Raw genomic sequence first — 25,407 nt, 5'->3', positions numbered from 1 at the left:
AAACTTTACAGTACTGTACTTCCATTTCTCCCCTCTGACTTTTGATCTATTGTTGTTAAACATTTTAATTTTACGTATGTCGTAATTCACACGTTACATTGTTAATTTGTTTAAACAGTTATCTTTTAAAGAGATTTAAATAAGAGAAAATTGATACATTTACCCACGTGGTTATCATTTCCCAAGCTCTTCATTCCTTTGTGTATATTCTTTTTATGTTTGCTTATGATGACCTTTTTCAGCGTCTTTAAGCCTGAGAATGTTTTCTATTTCACTTTTGTTTTGGCTTGATACTTCTGCTGAGCGTATACTTTTAGCTTTACAGTATTTAGTGCTTTTAAAATGTTGGTCCATTGTGTTCTCCCATGTATTAGTTCAAAGGAGAAATTTGTCATCCTCCTTTTCTTTGTTCCTTTACATGTGGTGTGCTTTTTTCCTTCTATTTTCAGGGTTTTTCTCTTCATCATTGGTTTTGAGCAGTTTGATGATGATTTGCCTTGGTGTAGTTTTCCTTACGTTTCTCGGGGTTCATGTATCTTCTTGGATCTGTGGGTTTATAGTTCTCATCAAATTTGGGTACATTTTGGCCACATTTCTTCAAATATTTTATCCGTACCGCACCGTGTCTTCTCCTTCAGGGACTCTGATCACACGTATTCGGACACTTGAGGTTGTCCTAGAGCTCTTTTTTTTTCCCTGTGTGTTTTTGTTTGTTTTCAGATTTTCTCTCTGTATTTCATTTTGAATAGTTTACATTGCCAGATGCTCAATTCACTAATTTTTCATTCTGAAATACCTAATCTGCCATTAATCCCATCTAGTGTATTTTTTATCTCACACATGGTAGTTTTTACTGATAGAGGTTCAGTTTTGTGTCTTTTAAAAATATATTCCATGTCTCTACCTAACTTTTTGAACATTGGAAATACAAGTGTAGTAACTATTATAATAGCCTTCTCTGTCAATTCTAACATCTATGCTCATGCTGGGCGGGTTTCAATTATCTTCATTATGGGTCTCGTTTTCCATTTATTTACATGCTTGGTTATTTTTGATTAGGTGCCAACATTTGGATTTACCTTGTTGAGTACTGGATATTTTTGTACTTTGGAAATAAGCTTTATTTTAGGATGTGGTTGGGTTACTTGGAAAACAGTTTGATCGTTTTTGGTCTTGCTTTTAATGTTTGTTAGGTGGGACCAGGTCAGGGCTAAGTATTCCATACTGCTGAAATAAGACTTTTCTGTGTATTCTACCCAGTGTTCTATGAATCTTGAGGTTTTCCAGTCTGGATATTGGGAAAAGCCACTATTCCTGGCCTCTTGTGAGCTATTACCTCTAATCTTTTGAGGTGGTTGATTCACAAGCCTTGGGTAGTTTCATGCATGCGCTGAGCCAGTACTCAATTGAATACTCCAGGGACCTTCTGCAAATCTCCAAAGTGCTCTCTTTTCCAGTATTCTATCCTGTAAACTGTTGTCACTTTGGTCTCCCTGTACTTCAAAGGCAGAAGTACTCATGCGCAAGTTACTCAACTTTTCTGGAGTGCTATTTTCTCATCTATTAAAAAAAGGATAATAGTATTTAGCTTATGATTTCGCCATGGGGAAATTGAATGAGAGTAGTGTTTGTGTAGCACCTGGCACTTGGCAGATACTCAGCAAATATTTGGGCTTTCCCTGTCTCTGCACCTGGTTGTTACTTCTTCCTGATTTTACACGGAGTTCCCAACCTGATTCCCAGCTGAGCTTTAGATTAGGTCCCCTAAGATGACCAAAGTGGATAATCACTCATGGGCCATTCAGGTTTTAACTTGAAGAGTTTCATAATTCTGTTATTCAAAGGACACTTGGGTACAAACCTTATCCTCTTTCAATTAGACATTTAACTTCTCTGAAATCTCACCCAATTTAACCTGCCAGAATTATTCATTTATTTACACTATGAATGTCAATAGGCTTTAGGAGATCATTGATGGGGGATGGACAGAATTGACGAGGACCAATGCTTTATGCAACCCCACTAGGATTTAGGGTTAGGGTTTCCTGCTAGGTCATGAACTTCAACCTTTTCCTTTTTCCTCCGATTTCCCAAGGAGCTACACGAAGAACAGATGTGTGTTTCCCAAAACGTAACCACTTCTCTCTTCTCTTGTCCTCTCTCCTGTGGCAGTGTCTGGAGGTCGCAGCCGCCTGCATCTCATTGATCTCGGCAGCTGTGTGAAAGCTCTTAGCAAAAATCGTGAAGGAGGCTCCGGGTTGTGCCTCTCCCTGTCTGCTCTGGGCAATGTCATCCTGGCTCTCGTCAACGGCAGCAAACACATTCCATACAAGTAAGTGCCCATTCTGCTCGCAGAGTGGGAGGAGGGAGCGTGGTGCCACAGCTGGGTGTAGGACTCTCGGTCCAGTGTCGTTTGAGGAGAGGTGTGGCACGGAGGGACAGTCTGGACCACATTGTTAGTTCAGTGCCTTAGCTAACCAGCTAAGAGAGAGCAGCCTTAGCTAATAATTCTATAAGGCATGATCATCCACATTTGAAAGTTTTAGGAATACATCTATTCCAGGTCTAACTTTAGGCTGCTCAAGTCAGAAGGAATAGGAAATTATCTCAGCTGAGGTCTCCAATCACAATTGCTATTGGTGGATTATTGTCACCATGATGTAGATGTGTCTGTTTCATAGTGACGTGAGCAAGGTGAGGAAGACTGGCTTACCCTTCCCATAGGAGTAGGGCCGCCAGATTTAACCACTGAAAATACAGGATACCTAGTTAAATTTGAATTTCAGATAAACAATAAATGATATTATAACTATGCCCTCCAATATTACACGGGACTGTGGGTGTCATGTATTTTATCTGACAGCCCTACTTAGGAGAGCTTAGCAAGCTTCGGGAATTACCGTTCATCTTCCTGTGTAAATGTTTGCTCCACTTCCGGGACCCTTCCCCTTTCTGTTACTGCTCCAAGACAAATGAGAGCTGCCCCTATGTCTGGCACAGCTAAAGCCACCCCTCCTGCCATCACTGCACCTTAGCTCTGCCACAGTGTGGCGCTGGGTGCTTGGCTGACTTCCGCGCCCCTGCCAAGGCCCAGATGTGCCTTTTGTGAGCTAAGTGACCCTTCAGTCATCGTAAAATGGGGATCCGAGCTATATATCTGCTCTACGTCAGGGATATAAGACGCAGACTGATATGGTATGTGTGAAAATTTTTTGTAGAATTTAGAACACTGGGGCCATTACCCAATAACAACAATCTGGTTGAGCCCCATCCTCATCTCTTTTGATGGAAAAAAAGCCTACCTTAGTGGCCATGAGGATTGAGTGCATACATGCAGAATCACTTTTTTAATCTGTAAAAATCCTATAAAACATAAGTTACTATGGTGTGGGAGGAAAAAGGTCAGTTGGGCAGTTGGTTCTACAATAACTGAGACTCAGGATGGGTCCTGGAGTTCTCCTTTCCCTCTGCCCTGAGTCGATGCCGTACCCGCCAAAACACTGAGCTTATTTGCCCCCAGGAGGATCATACTGAACTGACTTTAGGAGCGTAAACAGTGGTTATAATCCTGTGTCTGTCTCAATCCTTGAAGTTTGGAATCCTCTTTGAATAAACCCAGAAGTGGTTTTCCCAGCTCTTGTAATGACCCTTTTCTATAAGAGAAAAATTCAAGTTTAAGGTTTCCAGAGTTTCACTTGCTGTCACTTCCGTAGTTGAATAAATTCAACTTGTGGGAAGAAAGAGAGGGAAGGAGGGAAATTGGCGAGGCTGGAGAAAGAAAGTGCAGAGTTCTTTGCCTTAGTTGGTTTCCATAAAATGGGAATCATGTCTATCAATGTCACAACTTAATAGACCATGATGTAGATAGCATTCAAATACCACCTTATTTTGAGGCCACTGATTATGTATTTTACTTGTATCTTTCACATTGTTGCTGTTGAGTGACATGCTTTTATGATTTCAATAAATAGTTGTTGAATTGATGGAGGAAGGATGGATGAATGTAAACATACAAAATTATTTTTAATTTAGATAAAGCAACTTCCTTTTGGTTGGAGTTGGCTTTTATTATAAACAAGGAGGGAAACATTAAGAATTTCTTAATAGTTCAGGGTCTCTTGTTAAACGTATTTGTAACATCAGCCAGCCCTAAAAAGCAGCCCCCTGCCGTCTGGGGAGGGCTGGCGGAGTGTGAAACCTCCACTCACTGGTCCCTGCGGGCAGCGGATGCCACAATTCCAGGAGTCCCCTTCCTTCCACTCTGGCACCAAGAGAGTGATGCTGCAAGTGTCTCTACGTCTTCCGTAAGCACAGACTTAGCACAAATGCTGCGTCTGTGGGAGACACAGTCATGGAGGTTTCTCTCCCCATCATGGACGTCGGCCTCATTGGGCCATTGGATGCTGGGGTGCAGATGCTTTTCGGTACCTGAGGTGTGAGTTGCTTAACACGCTTCATCTAGACCGTGCCAGGCAGCCCAGTACCAGAGAGCATGGTGGCCTGGCCAGCCAGCCAGCCCTGTCCTCTCCCAGACATCCATTGGCCAGTGTGTTTGTTCTGACATCCCTTAGTCTTTTTTTATTTTATTTTATTTTATTTTTTTTTTTTTGAGACAGAGTCTTGCTCTGTCACCCAGACTAGAGTGCAGTGGTGTCATCATAGCTCACTGAGACCTCAAACTCCTGGGCTCAAGGGATCCTCCCACCTCAGCCTCCCTAGTAGCTGGGACTACAGGTGCAAACCACCATGCTTGTCATTTTTGTATGTTTTGTAGAGACAGGCTCACTGTGTTGCTTAGACTGATCTTGAACTCCTGGCCTCGAGCGATCTCCCACTTCAGCCTCCCAGTGTGCTGGGATTACAGGCGTGAGCCACCTCGCCCGGCCCTCGGTCCTTGATGCCAGTCATTGCATACAGGCTTTGAAAGACCCTGGCTCTAATATTTTCTCAGAGACTCAGCCACAGCATATAGTCAATATTTGGCGTCTGCAAATGACATTTGCAAAGTGATTAATCAACTAGAAACTACCCCTTTTTGAGGCTTACTCGAATCACCCAGCCAGTTGGTGGCAGGATCAAACTGCCGCACTTTTCACAGTTTCTGAGACCTTGACGGTTTGGAGCCCACACCCGCCCACTCCCCCCTTCTCATCAAGCTCTGTAATAGATTAGCTGCCTTTGCTCTGCACAGCGGGGGGCTCGGCGCAGCAGGATGGCCCAGATTTCTTTTATCCATTCCGTCAGCGTCTATAGCCACGTTATGCGGCGTTTTGTTAGCATACTAAACACCATTCAGGGTGTCAAACCTCGCCTTTGCAAGGGCTTCCTTAGAGAGGGGAAGTTTCCTGCCCACGCAGTTTCCTCTCATTCCTGCTCACTTACAGGAAAAAACAGACAATCAAATTCCATGTCCTTTACCTTCCCCCATCCCTCCAAACCACAGAAACCCCTCTGCCTCTCTGTTTGTCAGCCCGGACGGCTCTGTGCTTGGAAGCCGTGTCACTCGTGCTTGCTTCTGGGAAATTAACTGGAACGTGCACAGAGGGGCTATAGCCTGTCCTCATTTCTCTTCATCGTTTTACCAGACGATTTGTCACGTGAGCAAGCTGGGAGGGGAGTTTGGGTTCGTTGCCCATCGCAGGCGCCCCCACCGGCACCCTGGATGTGCCCCGAATGGCTGTGACTTTGCACATGACCCTGCTGTCACTGCAGGTGACAGACGCAGGCGCAGAGCAGGGCACTGACCTCAGCATGGGCTTCCAGCCGATCCTGGTGACTGGTGACACCATTCAGAAAAGCTCACAGGGACGGCAGGGAGACCACCGAGGGCTTCACCCCCTAGTCAGTTCTGCACAGATTTCTGTCTGACTTTGAGGGGAAACCTCATGTCTGGGGAAATCTGTCCTAGTCCTGAGCACGCTGACAGTGTCTTTGCAAATTTGCTTCCATCGCTCATTCATTAGTCATTTGCTGTCCCTCACCACTTGGGTACCAAGGCACTAAGAGTCTTGCCATTTGATAAGAAAAAACAGGCAGGGGCACTGAAATGAATTCTCAGGCCAAAACCAGTGTTCCAGGCACACATCAGTGGAGTTGGCCCAGGGGCCACCCAAAGGATCCATCAGGGTGAACTTAGCTTTGGCCAAGGTGCTATTATGTCCCAGCACCTCTGAAGAACCACAGTCATTCCAGAGACTCAGAAATTCTAACCGCAATAGTTCTCTCAGAATAGAATTTCTGGGCCAGGCGCAGTGGCTCATGGTTGTAATCCTAACACTTTGGGAGGCTGGGGCGGGAGGATCGATCACTTGAGCCCAGGAGTTTGAGGTTGCAGTGAGCTATGATGATGCCACTGCACTCTAGCCTGGGTGACAGAGTGAGACCCTGTCTCAAAAAAAAAAAAAAAAAAAAAAAGAATTTCTAGTGCCTTTTAGGTGTTGTCTCGTCAAGGCTCCAAACCTTAGGAAGCACACCCTTCACGCAGCGATACTTCCAGCCCTGAAGCCTGTACCTTCATTTATAACTGTTAATCCATTTGGAGAAACAATTACTTTAATAGGTGCTATGATCTATTTGCGTATTTGCCAACAGGATGCCCGCACTCTGTTTCTAAACAACAGGTGTTTGATAAGGTCTTGGCTACCACTTAACAAGAGGTGGCAGAAAACCATTCTACAGTCATGTTACATGTTGTGCCTGTCTGAGATGCGTTTCCCGGTAACCGTCCCGTGATGTGAGTGATGCCCGGTGCCTCTCCTTTAAGGCTCGGGTCTGTGGTTCCGACCGAGACCTGATCCTGGTTAGTTCAGGTCACTTGCTGACCCGCTTTGGGTCTCAGGCAGCCGAGCTGACGTCACCTCCTTCTCTCAGCGGTGGAGTAGCTCGGAGAAAGCCGGTGGAGCCTGAGGCGGTCTGTTATCACAAGCTTCAGGCTGCGAGCAAACACTGCAGGCAGCATCCACTTCCAGAAGCCTCTGTTCCACAAAAGCGATAAAGACGCCCATCCTCAGGGTCTGCGATGGGAACTCTCTTCCTCCTGAGCCCCTGGGGAGAAGCCAGACACCAAGGTCATTTTTAAGAAGGTAGAAGCATCCAGAGCACAGCGGTTCATTCGCACCGCGCAGGCAGCACGAGAAACTCAAATGCAAGTCAGTGACTTTGAGAGGCAATGACATTTTATAAATAGAGGCAGCTTTTGCAAAACGTGAACACCTCGTCCAGTCCGAGAGGGCATGGGGTGCCGGCGCCGGCGGCAGCACCTGCGGCAGGTCTGCAATTCGTAAGGACTTCCCGGGACGTGCATCGCAGACATGCCCCTGCCTCGCCTTGAGAGATGTTTCCTCCCAGTACCCATTTGGGTTTGAGGTTGTTACTCTCTGTTTTCTCAGAACTGGAAACTCAATCAGGTCTGGGAGGCTGGGGAAAAGGGCTCAGGATTGCTCTTAACTACAGCATTCAATTCTCCCGATCATCCAGGAGAGGAGAGGCTTGTTCCTCTGGAGTTGAATGTGTATTATTTAGATACCATGAAATTGAATAGATATTTGCTAGGGAAAATGCAAAGGACTGTCAGTTCTCCAGATGTAGTTAAGATAGCATGAAATGGGGAGAAACTGGTGCAGGAATCCTTGTGTGTGTGCAATGGGAGAGAGACAGACATGTGCTTATTTAACCTCCTTTAAGTGTACATTAATGCGGTATTATCTCCTCCTGATTTACAGGGAGAACATCAATTTAGAACTATTTGCACAAACTCCAAATACCAGTTTAGAGCATTCCCTGTTTAGAAGCAAAATAACCAAAGTCCCAGGTTGCCAGGCAACAGTAGCAATGATAATTCTTAGAATTGCTGCTTCAAAAACATTCATTTTTATACATTTTAATGACTGTTAGGATGCAGAGAAAGTGAGTTCAGAACATCACTGGGACATAAAAGTCCCTTTTCCTCTTATGAGATTTTTAGCGTTCATGCTTTCTTTTATCTTCTAGCTCTGTTTGCTTCTGTGGCGAGTGGTATCTTCATATTTAATTACAGAAATTTCCAGAGATTGTTATTATTAAGAGTTGAGGCAGGAGCTCCCATGAAATTAACTCTGCCAGGCTCATTATAGAACCACACAAGTCACTCGGGGAGAAATGACACCGTCTGGGAATCAGCTCGAGTCACAAGCCCTGGGTTCAAGCATTCATTGTTTTCTCCTCTGGCTTGACGTGCAAACTCCACACACCATCTTGTTTGTTCTCAAGAGGACCGCGTTCTGCCCCTCTGGAGTTCACATGTGAACATCATGACAATAGCTCACGGTCATTGCTCTCTCACTGCGCATCAGGAACTGTTCTAAATGCTTTGTGGGCATTTGATTCTGACCACAGCCTGTGACACAGGTACTGTTGCGGTCGTAGTCGTGTTACAGGTGGGGAAACCGAGGCACAGAGGGTGAATAACCTGTCCACGTGTATGCAGCTAGTGGGTAACAGCTGTCCCACTGCCTGCTAGCATATCACCGCCACCGAATCCAGCATCTGGAATATTGCTCGTGTTGCAATGACAAGTGAGATGTGACAGGGGATCACGTGTAGCTGCAGAGCTTACACAGGTGTAGTTGATGGTAAATGAAAGCACAGACCCAAGGTGTGGGCCTGGCGGTGTCCAGCTGGTACATTCTGGTCGGTCTGCCTGGCTCACCTGTCTGTGAAATAGGGGAGATAAGGAAGGGACAGAAATCTTCCTTTCAGGACCTAAGCCCCCTATCCGGGCTGAATCAGAAATATCCAGCAAGATTGTTGAAATCGACGAGACTCTGCTGACCGCGCACGCACCCGTATGCAGGCCCCGGTGGCAGCTGGAAAGTTGGGACTCGGTTCAGCCTTAGTGACGGCTCAGTGGGGCCCCTGCCCGAGCCCCATGTTCTGGGCTCCACCGACGGAGGACGTCCGCAAACCTCAGCCTAGCTCACGAGTCATTTTTTAAATTTCTACAGTGTTTGTCACGTGAGAGCCTGAAAGTTGAGGGAGCCACGTGACAGACCCCAAGGATGGCAAAGAGGGCAGGAGCCTGTGACGCTCTCTTGGGCTGTGGGACCCCTACGAAGCCCCCCCCTGCCTTACCCGGGGCAGTTCCCGGCGTGGGTGCGACCATCTCCCACAGCAGAGAACGGCCGTGGGGCTCGGCTGGCTGATGGGACAGTTCCCGTCGCTCGTCCCCAGGGTGGTGGAGCAAGAAGAGCCACTCTGAGGGGGTGGGTTGTGTCGGAGCAGGAAAGGTTATCACCCGGGCTGTGTCTTGAAGCTTCGCTGAGCACACGAAAGATAAGCAAGAGGTGACAATGACAGCAGGGCTGTCGGGGGGCGTGAGAGAATGAGCTTCCCAAACATCTGGCTAAGAATAGAAGCTTTGAACATTTCCACCGTTGGCAGATGAGATAGTCAACCTCTCAACTGGAATTTGGGAAGTTTCTTCAGACTGAACTCCCAGAGAAGCACGTGAGGTCAGACAGCCGAGGTTCCTAAAGGAGATGGACGGCCACCGGGGCTGCGGAGCTGAAGCTGAGCCGGGGCCGGGAGAAGCGGGTTCTAGTCCCGGCGCCACCGCTGACCTCGTGCGCCGCGAGATGCTTCCTGAGCTTTCCGTGTCTCCATCCGTGAAATCAATCATCCTCCTCCTCTTCCCACCTGCGATAGGGGAGACATACTGTAGGTCCCATGGAGACAATGTCTGTGACAAGCCCCTTTAAAGCAGCATGCTTCAAAAGTAAAAAGATCATGGTTTCAACATATTTCAGAATTTTATGATCTGGATTAATCCAGCACTAGCATATCTTTTTATCTATTCCTTAAAAAGTAGGCATCTGTTTTGGCCAAGTGGATTAGAATTACTTTTTATTAAAGTGTGAGCCTTCATGCATTTATTCAGCAGTTTGTGTGCTTCACGTACGGGGTGGCTGCCTGATACAGATGTTTGATTTAAGAGAATTCAACTCTACTCTGCACAAGAGAGAAGTAGTGATTTAAGGAGGCAAGGGACTGTACCTTCAGTGAGTCCACAGGGCCTGAGAATGAGCCCAGTGTTGGGGGTCAGACGCCGCTGCACCCCTAGCTGTATCTCTGTACCCCACTGATGGGGGCACGATTCAAATGTTTAAAGATACAAAGTTTTCATAGATCTTGGCCTTTAAATGCAAGCCAAGTACAACGTGCAGTGCTCAGCCAGAGACAGTAAGTTTCCAATGCTGAAGTAACACTTGTCTGTGTTGGACTTAATGAGAAAAGGGTTTTCTTCCAAAGAGATTTTCAAGGCTGCCTTTGATGATGTAAATTTCAGCTTCTACTTTAGAATCCCCGCGTGGTTCATAAACTTGAACTCCCTTACTCACAGAGCTCAGTACTGTTCTGGTCGGCAAGGTAGATTCTGGCCCCAAAAAACCGGTTAAGCGGCCGGGCACGGTGGCTCACACCTGTAATCCTAGCACTCTGGGAGGCCAAGGCGGGCGGATCGTTTGAGCTCAGGAGTTTGAGACCAGCCTGAGCAAGAGCGAGACCCCGTCTCTACTAAAAAAATAGAAATTATATGGACAACTAAAAATACATAGAAAAAGTTAGCTGGGCATGGTGGCACATGCCTGTAGTCCCAGCTACTCGGGAGGCTGAGGCAGGAGGGTCACTTGAGCTCAGGAGTTTGGGGTTGCTGTGAGCTAGGCTGACGCCACGGCAGTCTAGCCTGGGCAACAGAGTGAGACTCTGTCTCAAAAAAAAAAAAAAAAAAAAACCGGTTAAGGAATTTAAGGGACCGATTGCATTACAAGTCTGATTGCAGCTACCCAACATATACAGAAAATAATTCGAGAAATGTCTAGCCAAAATACAAGTTCTTTTATCCATTTATTCATTTGTTGATTCAAAAATATTTTTAGGGCCCGTGTAATACACAAGGCACTGGGGCCATAACAGGTGACCCCACGCCTGGGGACCCTACAGTATAGTGGAGATGCAGACGTTAAACACCGGGGTGAGACCCGGCAACATACACACGTCAGCACTTTCGCTGCACCAGGAAGGAAGGGGCCGGGTGAGGTTGAGGGAGGCCTAAGGATTGCAGCGAAGGCTCTCTGGGCAGGGGCAGTGATTCATCTCCTCCCACTCATTTTCCACGCACACGCATCTGTGTTTCCAAAGTGTTCCGTGGTCCGTCCTCGAAACGCCTGAGCCAGTCACAGCTGTTGTGTCGTTCCCAGCATTGATAGAGATTGTCCAGCACAAATCATGATAAAATGCTGAGCCAAATGCAAGACCCCGAATCCACAGCTCATTGTTATCTTTAATGATAACTAATCATCACATCACACATCGTATTGCTACACCAGAAAGAGAACAGCCGGAGGAGGAGGGCGGCTCTGGGTTAGTCCAGGGCCAGCGCACAGAGAGCCCAAGATGCCCTGGGCACCCGCAGGGCTTGGTGATCACTCAAGGATGGCTTGATGTGGGCACAATTAAGGCATCGGAAGGGATGGAGCGTACAAACGAGTTGGGGCTTAATTCATTAAAAAACTGTCTTGAACGTTAATAGAACTTCAATCAGAGTATCCAACCGTAAATTCCCTGTGAAGGGAGATCACAGACTGAACTACAGAAAGAGGTGCTATCACAATGTCACATCACATGTAAATTTCACGTATGTTTCTTACGGAAACAAACGTGAAAACTCATGGAAAAGCACAGGAATGTTCTAAAAATGTAAGTTGATTGCTGAGGAGGAGACCCAGGAGGTTGGGAGATGGTGTAGCCGCAAGGCACCAGGCTGGACTAGGATTGCATTATATCAGGAATTCCATTTGTGCTCTTCATTTTCGTCGTTCTTGAAAAGTCTTTTGAAATCCGTGGAGAAGGACAGAGGTGAGCAAGAATCGAAGGAGAGGCTCTGGGTTTCCATGACAACATGACTCTTGGCTCCATCTCTGCAACCCATCAGCACCCGGCTCCCTTTTGGATTGTGCAGGGATCTGGCGTTGGATTAACACGTGCTCCTAAAGCTGATTTAAAGTTGAAGGAGAGCAAAGTTTCTCAATAGGACAGTGAGCTCATCTTTACTCCGAAGATGTGTAATGGTCATAGTGCAACATAATTGTGGTATTTCCTTATCCCTCCCCGAGTAAAGCTGTCATAAACCATTGTAAAAGCTCTGTAAAAAGTGACAGGGCTATGGAAACGTCTGTTGCAAAGCATTGATAATTAATGATAATGGCTTGGGCCAAATAAAATGTAAAAAGGAAATGAGACTTCAGACAACGTGAGACATGTCAGAGGAGTATTTACATTCTAAATCTCAGTAGTGATAATGATGAAAACCTCATTACTCCTAATCTGGTCCTGCAGGTGGATTAAGTGAATATGCATCTAAGACACAATAGTCTACGTGTTCAGAAAGTGCTCAGGATCTTATCGAACCATTCAGCGCCCCTTTATATCGTCTTCAACTTCATTAGCATGTGAAATTTTTGGCAGTCTGTTGATTCAGAGGAAATCTATGAACCTATTTTCTGTTTATAAGGTCTAGTAATTTGCCTTCTAAGTTATTGTTTGTTTTTTTTTCCAACAAAGTGATGACATTCCTAGCTTCTGACTATGATAAACTGAATAAAAATAAATGTAAGATCTTTTCCTTTCTGTCCTAGAACTAACAAGTCACACGTATCGGCCGAGTTATTATAAAGAAAGGTCAAGGCCGAGCGCGGTGGCTCACATCTGTAATCCTAGCACTCTGGGAGGCCGAGGCGGGTGGATCGCTCGAGGTCAGGAGTTTGAGACCAGCCTGAACAAGAGCGAGATCCCGTCTCTACTAAAAATAGAAAGAAATTATCTGGCCACCTAAAATATATATAGAAAAAATTAGCCGGGCGTGGTGGCGCATGCCTGTAGTCCCAGCTACTCGGGAGGCTGAGGCAGGAGGATGGCTTAAGCCCAGGAGTTTGAGGTTTCTGTGAGCTGGGCTGACGCCACGGCACTCTAGCCTGGGCAACAAAGCGAGACTCTGTCTCAAAGAAAAAAAAAAAGAAAGGTCAAAATAAAAACACAGCTCCCACCACCACAGATTTCAGGATGTTAGTGGGAAGAGCTGCTCCGTGTTACCCAAATGTCAAAATTGAAGAGCTCCATCCCCGCACTGCCCCAAGTCTGCCCGAGACTTCTGACGACAACTACAAGGAATCAGGATCCAGCTCCAAAGCTGGAAGAGTCCACACAAGACACCCTCACTTCTGACACCAACTGCAAGTTTGGAGGGTTCCCAAAACCTCCCTCTAGTTTGTAATTGACTGGAAGGACTCACAGAACTCCCTGAAAGTACTCGTGACTACAATTTATTACATGGAAAGGACAGATGAAAATCAACCAAAGGAAGAGACACATGGGGCAAGTGGGGGAAGGTTCTAAACGTGAAGCTTCCATTGTCCTTAGGACATGTCACCTTCCCTGCATCCACGTGTGACAATATATATGGAGTATTGCCGACCAGGGTGTGCTGGTGTCCAGACTTCTTGTTGTGGCTTCATTACATAGGCATGATTGATTGATTGCCCATACGGCTGAACTCAGTCCCTAGGTTGACTGATACTGTGTGACCCAAAGCCCTTGCCCTAATTACGTGGTAGATCTTAACCATGTGGCCATCCCCCACCCTAAGACTATCAGGTGTAGCCAACCCACCCTAGACAAAGGCACTCCTGATGGGTATGACAGAGTATACCTCCCAGAAACTCATGGAAAAGGCCAGATCTCTCTTTGGGCAAAGCCAAATTCTTTACTACTCAAGTCTGAGCAGAGAGGAAGTGCTAAATGACGAGCAGGAGAGGGGTTAGTGTGAGCTTGGATGGCCGACTAAATATTTGAAGAGCAGCAGAAGGAACAAGGAATGTTCCTAAGCAACAGAACCCTTAAGGAGGACATGATAAATGTCTTTTAAAAGTGGAAAGGCCAGTGTGAGCAAAAGGGATTATTCTTACCCTGTGTAATCCTAGAGAGCTAGAGCCCATGGGTTAGAAGTTATAAAAAAGGTTTAAGTTCAGTATAAGTAAGAGCTTTCTAATAATTGAGGTTATTCAGAAATATTACGCAAGCTGCCCTGGGAGATGGTAAGTTCTCCCAAGTTAAAAATACTAAAGCAGAAAGCAGAAAGCCTGTCACCATGGCCCTTTTACCAGGAAACGCAAGGACCCCAAGAGTTCTTTCAACTCTAATACTCCATGGTTCTAAAAATAGTTTTCAATCTTGACTCAGAATTGTATCCTGGAATTAGTGGACTATTTATATCATAGTTCTTATGCTGTGACTTACCGTTAATATTTCTGATCTCACACTTGGGTGCTGTGCCCTTGGAGTGAATGTACGTTTCCTGAGCAGAACTTTAGACTATCGAGAGTCGTTCAGATTCTACTAATTTTGCATGGTCACCACTGGGCTGATGTTTTTTCTTTGCCCTAGATAAGAAATGAGTTGTTAAACAAGTGAGTGGTAAAAACAAGGTTTTCAGGGAACATGTTTGATTTGTGTAAGTGAACCCATGTTTTATATCCACTATAGTCATTGTGAGTCTTGTGAAATGAGATCAAAGCAGATTAGTTAGGATTTTAACTTGGAACCTTCTGTTATTTATAAATTCTAGTTACGTCATCTGCTTAAAAGATTCTGTTGAGACTGTTTACAGCTGGTCTTTCTCAAGAGGTAGACTGAATTAACGTTCATTTTATCTTATTGAGACAAATGGAACACTGACATCTAGGATCAAATGGATTCATGTGGCCCCAGTTTTATCTAGACATCCTCCTCCTGTGTGTACAGTGTGGAACTATTAAAGTTATAACTAGGATTTCATTGGCTTCAACCCCTACTTGCAATGTATAAACCTCCAGTTAACTGTGTAAACTCTTCCCAGGTATTTGCTGATGTCTCTAAGGGAACTCTCAGGACTGTTGGTCACTCGCCTGGTCCTGCTGGGAGCAACTACTGCTTCACCCAGGACAGCAGGTCCCTGCAGGCACCATCTCTCCTGCCTCTCACTGGGCACTGCCACCAAAGTTCTAGAGCCATAATGGCGCCAGCCCTGGGTAACCAGAATGGCGTGGGGAAGAACACACCTCTCCTGTGTATCCTCTTGCTTCAGAGGCTTCCCAGATGGTGCTGCTTGCATGTCGGGGTTCTGTAGTATTTAAGAAAAGAGCTCTATGAGGGAATAAATACATTAACCTCATCCACTCTTGGTGGTTAAGGTTTCAAGACTTCTGCCAACAGGTGGTCTTAGGATAAGCAAGGCAGGAACTCACTGCAGGTGGAATGTTCGTTGGACCTCAGAGGCTGGTCCCTTCAGCTGGGTGAGTGGTTCACTGCAGGGTCATCTTCTAAGCTCTCCCTTGACGAGACAACTGATCATCTCAAATACTGAGAGTGTTTTCGGAGGCAGTCCAACGCACATGCTGGACTCGGAGCTATTTTTGCCCATACTTCATCATACAAGCCAGAATCACCCTTGTTGGAAGCCGTGAGATCTTTGCTTCTCTGTCCAGTTTGCCAGTGTTGTTTAGTCGTCTTCCCAGCGGCCCACAGAGATCTGCCTATGCCATTTTCTGTGCAAATGGAGTATCTGAAATGGGACAGCCCGTACTGTGACTTTGTGTGCCTTACTTTTGAAAATGCTGTCAGTATAGCTTGGCTTTTACCAAGTTTCTGGTACTTCTCTAGTACCGGAAACCGGATAATTCATGCCGTAAAATGTGAGCATCCTTGAAGGGGGAACATGGCTGAGCCAAGGCCGCTTATGCAGAGCGGATGGCTTCCCCGTGGAAAGGTTTTCCCTCAAACTCGTGACTGTCCCTGAAGTGGTCATGAACACGAGGATCATCCAATCCCTGGAAAATACACTCAAAAAAGTGATTTTCCCCTATAGAGGACATGTTTCCGTCTGTTACAACTCAGCATTGTCAGAGATAAAGAGACTTGCTGGGACCTGCGAGACACATGGGGCAGAACTGCCCTCGCTCAGCAGGGCTGGTGACGCCATCTGTCCTTGGAAAGAAATCTCTTCCTCACGAGGGGTAAAGAACCACAGAGATGCTGCCCACCTTGGGCCGCGGATGCTGGCATCTTGGGACCCCAGTCCCGGGCATCGTGGGTTGGCCTCAGAGGGTCACTGGTGACCCTTGAGGGGACAGTAGGGAAGGATGTTCACAAGCCAGTAGAACGTAGAAAGGAAGGCGGCAGGGTCAGTGGAGGGGGGCTCTAGAGTACCATGTGCGTAGCCAAAGTGTACGTCAAGGCCATGACTCTACTCTCCCTCCGTGTTCCTTCCTCCTCCTCCTCCTCCTCTCCACTGACGGCTCCTGGTGGTCAGTGGGTGGACGCAGAGGCCTGGGCTGGGGGACGAGGCTGGGGACCAGCAGCTTGGAGCTGGCTTGATGCCTGGCAGCCTCCATCCCGCCCCTCAAGCCCCGTGTCCGGCGTCTCTACAGCACATCCCGGCGCTTTACAGGTGGCGTGAGCGGCAGACGTGGCAAAGTTCCTGGGAGGTGCTGTAGTTCCAGGGTTCCGGCCTTAAGAATGGGAGCGCTACCAGTGTCGTCTTGGCATTTAAATATCAGTTGTTATCTTGACCTGATCATCTGAAACGCAAAAGAATTCTACGTGTGTAGTTTCCCTTCTGAAATACCAATGGTGTATTAAAAAATTTAAAACAACAACAGAAACCATCTCCCTCTTCTGAAAGAGAGCACTCCTGTGTGTGTGTGGCGGGGTGTGTATGTGTGACTTGTGCCACTTGCATTCCCGCCACCCACAGGAATCCCTCTCCTGCAAATCGGTCTGGAGCTTAATGAACTTTTCTGGATTAAGCAAGCGCCTCTCTTTTGCCATTTTACTAAGAGTTGACATTCTCGGAGAGACCCAGCCTCTTCTAACTTTATTCTGCGACTTCATTGTGTTTGTACTGAAAGAGGCTCATTTTACAACACAGACGCCTGTCTGAGTTACAACTTTAATAGTTCAATGCTGTGCACATCGGCGGATGAAGTCTAGATAACATCTGGGCCACATGAAGCTGTTTGATCCTAATGTCCGTGTGCATGAGCGCGGTAAGCGGAGGTGGAATATGTGTGTGTATAAACGTGGCTACTTGAAGGAGTGGCACGGTCCTTCCCCAGGCCCCTGTCGGCTCTGCTGCGTCCCTGGCCCTGTCCTATGCCTGCCTGACGCGTCCTCCTTGGCTGGGGCCCTCCCATGTGACCCCGAGCCTCCACCGCCATCCCTCCAGCCTGGCACCCGGGTGGCCAACAGCTCTGCCCTCCTCTTCCTCTCTCCTTTCCCTCTTGCTGTAGTCTTGATGCAAATGTTGGGCTGAGTTTGTGCTGACCGCTGCCCTGGAAACTCTCTTGAACCTTTTTGTTTCCCTCCCAAAGACACTGAGTTCATCCCACAGGCTGCGCCGTTAGTACCCTGCCCCTTCCTCCCCAACTCCATTGTCTCTGTTCCAAGCGAAGTGACACTCTGTGGCTGAAGACACCAAGGCGCTCTCCAAGCCACCACCCTGTGCACACAGTTTAGAGTCCACTGTAGGAGGTACACTGGTGGCTTTACTGGCTGGCTTTCCACAAGGACAGCGGACATCTTGGTTGCTAAGCAACACACATGCCCTGGCTGCTTTCAGCAATGTGGACTGCAAAAAAAAAAAAATCGATAAACATTTGCCCGTATGATTGAGTCGTAAGTGGGAACTCACGTGGAACGCACAGGGCAAACAGGTTGACATCAGCGTTACAGCATTTTATTCTGTCTTTGGTACATTTTCCTGAGGACTCGCATAGGGTCACGTGGAGACACGGGGGGCGGGGGGTGCCTTGGGCCGCGTGCAGTGGATTAACAAGGCTTGTCGTGAGGAGCTTCATCCTGCGGTCAGCCCTCAGAGGTTGCAGAGTCTGCGTGTGCAAATGCGACACGGTGGCTTCAGTCGTTTGCAGACGTGCGCAGAGCGGTGAGAACTCTGAGTCACGCGATGCACGTGGTCCCAGCTGAGGTGGAACAGGGGAAGCTCTGCCTTCGTGTTTCGACTCTCACAGTGAACACAAGGGTCTTTTCTGCAGTCTCTTTAGTGCCACGTTATTCACATTTTTGTTCTTTTTGATGGTAGTTTTGCTGTTTGAAATAGCCTCCAAGTATAGTGCTGAAGCGCAAGAAGGCTGCAATGTGTCTTACGGAGGAAATACGTGCACTGGATAACTTTGCTTAGGCACCAGTTAGAGTGCTGTGGCTGCGAGTCGAGTGCTGATGAGTCAATGATGAAGGAAAAGGAAGAGGAGATTCTTGATCTGTATCTCAGGCCACTCCACCAAGTGCTAAGGGGACATCTTTGGTACATGATGAAGCTACGGAAGAGACGGAAAAAGTAGTTGAATTTGTGAATTCATGAGATGACAATGTTTTTAAAAAGCGCGATAGCATTGTTGTAAGGCCAAACACCAAAGAAATTTATGATCGTGTTATCCAAGGGCAGGAAAAATTTTTTATTTTCTCTTTTATTTCTTTTTTTTTTTTTTTTTTTGAGACAGAGTCTCACTCTGTTGCCCAGGCTAGAGTGAGTGCCGTGGCGTCAGCCTAGCTCACAGCAACCTCAAACTCCTGAGCTCAAGCGATCCTCCTGTCTCAGCCTCCCGAGTAGCTGGGACTACAGGCATGCGCCACCATGCCCGGCTAATTTTTTCTATATATATTTTTAGCTGTCCATATAATTTCTTTCTATTTTTAGTAGAGATGGGGTCTCGCTCTTGCTCAGGCTGGTCTCGAACTCCTGAGCTCAAACGATCCGCCCACCTCGGCCTCCCAGAGTGCTAAGATTACAGGCGTGAGCCACCGCGCCCGGCCAGGAAAAATTTTTTTAAGCTGGTATTTTATTATAAAGAAATACCACATGTAATTTCTTACTTGTAAGAAATCAGTATACAATAAGGTGTCTAATTAACAAGGTCATGTATTGGCCAATTGACAAAACCGTCATGACCAGAGGTTCGTAGGCACCTAAGCTGTATATTTAATTTAAGAACAATGGCCCAGAAGTCACTAATTCAGTGGTCACAGGTATGTAGCGAATATGACTACCACGAAGAAGAAGGCCTGACTGTACAGGACCCCCTAACCCAAGGAGTCCGTCGTCCACGTCCCTCACCCAGGTGCAGTGTCTCTGCTAACAAGGCCTGCCAGGAACAGGACTTGACTTCCTCGTTGAGTGGTGGTGTCCATGACATGCCTGCTGGATACATCTTGAAGGGAGTTAACTGTTTACAGCCACGTTTATCGCTGATTATTTTGCTTGAAGGGAAGCCCGGCCATACTCTGAAATTGCTCTGGAACTGAGCCATGCTGAGCCCAGCGTCCCTGAACTGACACCTTAATTGGTCCCAGATGGGAAGGAAAAACTATCGCTAGCACCCTACAGCCTCTCCTCCCTGGAGCCGGATGCAGGTCACGTGTCTGCCAGCCGTAGCCTTGTGTGTCTCAGAGTGTGCTGAGCTGGACGGTCCCTCTCCGGGGAGCCTTGCGGGGGATGGCAGACTCACAGCCTGGCGGGACGTGGACACGAGGACAGACTGCTCTCATCTGGCATCACAGACACGACACCGACGTAGGCACACGGGGCATGGGAAACAGAGAGGCCACCTCCGCCTCCAGCATCCAGAGCTGAGATGGCATTTGGAGCAGTTGAGAGGACGTGTGCTCTTGGTGAAGTAAGCGGAGGACTTTTAAAAGCAAGGCAGGGAAAATGTCGGGACAAGTACAGGAGTGGAAAAGCCTGCGCCGTTCCCGAAGCTCAGTTCTTAAATGCCAAGCGCAACCCCCTGGGCCTCGCTCTCACCACTGGGGCAGCGGCCCCACAAGGCACCTCCCGAGTCCCCAGGGGAGACCTTTCTGTAGAAAGCTCTGCTTTGCGTTGCTGCTGGAGTGCCTGGGACTGTGTCTGTGTTTCCCGCTTGTCACCGTGAATGTGACTGCCTCCCCTCCACTGCTACTAGGTGCAAATACAAGAGTTGAGAGACAACAGCAATGAAGCGCTTGCAACTCCTGGCAGGAGAAACACGGCATGTGTTACAGCCACCTGGATCTTCAGTGCGCGTTCATGGCGGGGAGGTGGTGGGGACCGCTCTTCGTTGCAGGGGTGGCCTGTGTGCGGAAACTCGGGGAGAAGGGACGTGTGTGCGTTAGCCTGTGGCCCGTCACCAGTCACAAAGCCATTTTCTCTTGGTCCCTTCCTCTCGTTTCTATTCCCAGGCCTCGTTATGTGCGGTGTCATGTGGACACAGGCACACCCCATCGCGGGGACAGAAGTACCAAGGGAGGCGCTTTGCATGAATTCCCTCCTTGGACTTAGAAGCACTTGCTCAGGGCTTGCCAAGTGCAAATAGCCCCATGCTGGAAATGGATGCTAATTAGCGTGCCATTATCAAAAAGGGGGAGAGAGACCGCCACCCACCACAAAATAGCCGTGTGCAGACCCGGAGTCCTACCCTGACGGCCCAAGCGCAGCACAGCCGCTAATGCAGCCTTAATCCACTTTGTCGGCAGGGAGAGCAAGCTCACCATGCTGCTGCGCGAGTCCCTGGGGAACGTCAACTGTCGCACCACCATGATCGCGCACATCGCGGCCGCGGCGGGGAGCTACACGGAGACCCTGTCCACCATCCAGATCGCCTCGAGGGTCTTGAGGATGAAGAAAAAGAAGACGAAGGTAAGGAGTTTGCGGGGGCGGTGCGGTGGATAAAGGAGCTTTCGAAGCCTGCCCTGAAACTGAGTCTGTACGAGCCGATGCCCCGGCACCAGGGGTGTGTGCCTGGGGCTGCCCACGCCCGGCACGGCGTCCAGCTCAGGGCAAGGACACCTGCAGGCTGATACGGCACAAAGTCAGGTCCCCTCCCCACACCTGGAGCTGTCCCTGGTCACCCAGCCTGGACCTGGACAGGGAGCATTTGTTCCAGTGTAGATGGTACGAGTGGATGCTAGTGGGAGGTGAAATCATTTTGGAGGGACGGGAAACATTCGCATGGTCTCCCTTGCCTGCCTCAGTCCCACATAGATGCCGACTGTGTCCTTGGAGGGGTGGAGCCACAGGAGGTGACGAGCCCCCAGCTCACAGCGCCCCTGCCCCTCTGCATTCCCGGGAGGCAGGTTCTGGCTGCTGGGTCGTCGTGTTCGTCCAGTGGTTTCCGGATGACGCTAAGAGTCTGCCGGAAATCACGGGGATCATGTCCTCAGGCGGAGGCCAAGGCAGGACGGTAGCGTGACGGGCGTTTGAGAACGTCACCAAGGTTGTGGTCACTCCGACCCGGGGCAGCTGGTGATGTGAGGGGCTGCTTCTTTCTTCTCCTTTTTTGTACCTTTTTATTTTTTTTTGGTAGAAAATGGCGTTTCACAACTGGTGTCCCATCGTACAGGGTGCCAAATCGGTGGCCCCTCGGCCCTTAGAAGGCCAGGCGGGGCCTGGGCGGGTCACCTCCTTCCAGGAGCAGCCTGTGTCCCCGTGTGCTGTCCGGGATTATCCTTCACACACTCAGCCACGCTGGGGCACATCCCAAGTCATGCAGGAGGCCAGACTGGGTGGCCTTCGGTAGCCTGTGTCCAGTTAGTGGCCTCCACCACTCTTCACGTGACACTGGGCTCCACGGGGGGGGGGGGGGGCTGCTTTGGAAGAGCCACCGCGTTAAATGCACTCTTCTCTCACGCACAGTACACGTCCAGCTCCTCCGGCGGGGAGAGCTCCTGTGAAGAGGGCAGAATGCGCCGGCCCACCCAGCTGCGACCCTTCCACGCCAGGGCCGCGGTGGACCCCGACTTCTCGATGGCCCACCTGTCCAGCGACCCCGACTACTCCTCCAGCAGCGAGCAGTCCTGCGACACCGTCATCTACATCGGGCCTAACGGCACAGCCCTCTCCGACAAGGAGCTCACTGACAACGAGGGCCCCCCGGACTTTGTCCCCATCGTGCCGGCCCTGCAGAAGACCAGGGGCGACAGCCGGCCGGCGGAGGCAGGAGAGGCGGCGGCCAGCACATCCGAAAGGGACTGCCTGAAGTGCAACACGTTCGCCGAGCTGCAGGAGAGACTGGACTGCATCGACGGCAGCGAAGAGCCCAGTAAGTTCCCTTTCGAGGAACTGCCCGTCCAGTTTGGGGCAGAGCCGGGGAACAAGTGCCCCCCGTTAAGCCAAGCGGCTGGAGCAAGCCCCCTCTCTGAGTCTGACAGGGAAGAGAACGGGTCCGAAGGCCAGCTGAGCGACAGAGAAGGCACGGAGCCCCCGGCCTCCAAGCTGCAGAGGAGTCACTCGCCTGTGCCTGCCGCCACCGCCCCCAGCCCCAGCCCCGCCTCGCCCCGGAGCGTCCCTGGCAGCAGCAGCCAGCACGGCGCCACCCCGCTCGCGCACAGCCCCAGCCTGCAGAGCAGCCGGGAGAGCCTGAGCTCCTGCGGCTTCGCGGACGGCAAGCCCCGGCCCATGGGCTCCCCGCGGCTGGGCATCGCCAGCCTGTCCAAGACCTCGGAGTACAAACCGCCCAGCTCGCCTTCCCAGAGGTGCAAGGTCTACACGCAGAAGGGGGTCCTGCCGTCTCCCGCGCCCCTGAGCAAGGATTCCGGCACGGCGTCCAGCGAGTCCTTGCTGCAGCCCGAGGTGCGCACCCCCCCGGTTGGAATGAGCCCCCGGGTTTTGAAGAAATCCATGTCTGCTGGGAGCGAAGGGTTCCCAGAAACCTCCGGCGATGATGAGCGCCGGGCGGAAAGTCCCCCAGACTCTAAGAAGGAGATCTTGAGCACCACCATGGTGACGGTGCAGCAGCCGCTGGAGCTGAACGGCGAGGACGAGCTGGTGTTCACGCTGGTGGAGGAGCTGACCATCAGCGGCGTCCTGGACAGCAGCCGGCCCACCAGCATCATCAGCTTCAACAGCGACTGCTCCGTGCAGGCCGTGGCCTCGGGCTCCCGGCCCGTCAGCATCATCAGCAGCATCAGCGAGGACCTGGAGTGCTACTCCGCCGTGGCGCCCGTGTCCGAAGTCAGCATCACGCAGTTCTTGCCGCTCCCGAAGCTGAGCCTGGAGGAGAAGGCCCGGGAGGCGGGGAGCAGGCGTTCCTCCATCAGCTCCTGGCTGAGCGAGATGAGCGCGGGCAGCGACGGCGAGCAGTCGTGCCACAGCTTCATCGCCCAGACGTGTTTTGGGCACGGGGAGGCCATGGCAGAGCCTCCGGCCTCGGAGTTCGTCAGCAGCTTCCAAAACACGGCCGTGGTGTGCAGAGAGAAGCCCAAGGCAGGCTCTGACAACCTGCTCATCTTGTCCGAGATGGGGGAAGACTCCTTCAACAAAGCCACCCCCATCAAAGGCTGCAAAATATCCACGCTGGGCAAGGCCATGGTCACGATCTCCAACACGGCCAATCTGAGCGGCTGCGAAGGCTACATCCCCATGAAGACCAACATCACGGTGTACCCCTGCATCGCCATGAGCCCCCGGAATGTCCAAGAGCCTGAGGCGTCCACTGCCACCCCCAAAGCGGCCCCTAAAGCAGCCCAGGAGGGTTCGGAAACCAGTGCAAAGAAAGAGATGGAATTTGAGGACCCCTGGCTAAAACGAGAAGAGGAAGTGAAAAAAGAGAATTCTTATCCCAACGAAGAAGGGATCAGGTGTGAGACTGTCACCGGCCCCGCGAAGGCGGAGGCCAGATCGGAGCAGGAGCAGGACGGGAAGCCCAGCCCCGGCGACAGGCTCAGCAGCAGCAGCGGGGAAGTCTCCGCGTCGCCGGTGACGGACAACTTCAGGAGGGTTGCGGACGGGTGTGAGATGGCCCTGCCCGCTCTGGCCGCCCAGAGCCCCGTGTATCCCAGCAGAAGCGTGAAGTCGAGCAGCCTTCCCCGGGCGTCGCAGAAAGCCAGCAGGCAGGAGGAGCTGGACGGCCTCTTCTACCACTGCGCCGCCGAGACCAACGGCATCGGCGCAGCCTCGGGCGCCCAGCCCTCCAAGGCCACCTTGGAGAGGAAGGTGGCTTCCCCCAAGCACTGTGTCCTGGCCCGGCCCAAAGCGACTCCGCCTCTGCCGCCCGTCCGGAAATCCAGCTTGGAGCAGAAGAACCGGGCCAGCCCCCAACACAGCGCCAGCAGCAGCGGCACCAGCAGCCCCTTGAACCAGCCGGCCGCCTTCCTGGCCAGCTTCCCCGACGAGCCCAGCGGCAAGATGAAGGACGCCAGCAGCAAGCTGTTCAGCGCCAAGCTGGAGCAGCTGGCCAGCAGGACCAACTCCCTTGGCAGGACGACCGTCAGCCACTACGAATGCCTCTCTCTGGAGAGGGCGGAGAGCCTGTCCTCCGTGAGCGCGCGGCTGCACGCCGGCAAGGACAGCACCATGCCCCGCGCGGGGAGGAGCCTGGGCCGCAGCGCGGGGGCCTCCCCGCCCGTCGCGGGTCCCTGCCAGTCGGCCGGGGCCTCGCCCAAGGCCACCCAGTCCAAGATCTCGGCCGTGAGCAAGCTGCTCCTGGCCAGCCCCAAAGCGCGCAGCCTGTCCACCTCCACCACCAAGACCCTCAGCTTCTCCACCAAGTCCCTGCCGCAGTCGGTGGGCCAGAGCTCCAGCCTGCCCCCCGGCGGGAAGCACATGTCCTGGTCCACGCAGTCCCTCAGCAGGAGCCGGGGCTCGGGACTGGCTTCCAAGCTGCCGCTGCGGGCGGTCAACGGGCGCATCTCGGAGCTGCTGCAGGGCAGCGCGGGCGCCCGGGGCTCGCAGCTGCGGGCCCGGCCCGACGCGGAGGAGCGCGGCGGGGCCCCCGCGGACGACAAGCCGGCGGCCGCGCACCTGCTGCCGTCGCCCTACAGCAAGATCACGCCGCCGCGGAAGCCCCACCGCTGCAGCAGCGGCCACGGCAGCGACAACAGCAGCGTGCTGAGCGGGGAGCTCCCGCCGGCCATGGGGAAGACGGCGCTGTTCTACCACAGCGGCGGCAGCAGCGGCTACGAGAGCATGATGCGGGACAGCGAGGCCACGGGCAGCGCGTCCTCGGCCCAGGACTCCATGAGCGAGAACAGCAGCTCCGTGGGCGGCCGGTGCCGCAGCCTCAAAACCCCAAAGAAACGGTCCAATTCAGGTAGGCGCGGGCACAGGGGCGCGGGCAGGGAGAGGGGGTGTCGGGGGAGTGAGCTGGCGGGACCCCACCGTTGCCCTGTGCTGTGCGGATGATGAGGGGTTTCCAGGCCTGCGTGGGACTGAGGCCTGGCCTCTCCTTTCCCCACAGCCTGTCACCCTGCAGGCCTCAGCTGGGGACATAACCAGGTGGGGTTTCACTGAAAAAAAAAAAAAAACCCTCAAACTTGCCTCATTGTGGTGGGTATCATTAGGCTTAAGGCCAGGAG

General features: G+C 50.8%; 1 protein-coding gene across 1 annotated transcript in view; it reads left to right on the top strand.

Moving 5' to 3' along the window:
• The window catches only part of KIF26B (kinesin family member 26B), a 386,602-nt gene that overhangs the window by 351,673 nt on the left and 9,522 nt on the right, over positions 1-25,407 (top strand). Inside the window, exons 10-12 of the mRNA XM_069484638.1 lie at positions 2,173-2,332; positions 20,590-20,752; positions 21,749-25,142. Of these exons, the coding sequence (XP_069340739.1) occupies positions 2,173-2,332; positions 20,590-20,752; positions 21,749-25,142 (3,717 nt within the window). The remainder of the gene's footprint in view (positions 1-2,172; positions 2,333-20,589; positions 20,753-21,748; positions 25,143-25,407) is intronic.

This window comes from Eulemur rufifrons, chromosome 11 (assembly GCF_041146395.1).
Source record: "Eulemur rufifrons isolate Redbay chromosome 11, OSU_ERuf_1, whole genome shotgun sequence".
Taxonomy (NCBI): domain Eukaryota; kingdom Metazoa; phylum Chordata; class Mammalia; order Primates; family Lemuridae; genus Eulemur; species Eulemur rufifrons.
Note: the sequence above shows the minus strand (reverse complement) of the source record. Positions and strands in the feature narration are given on the sequence as shown.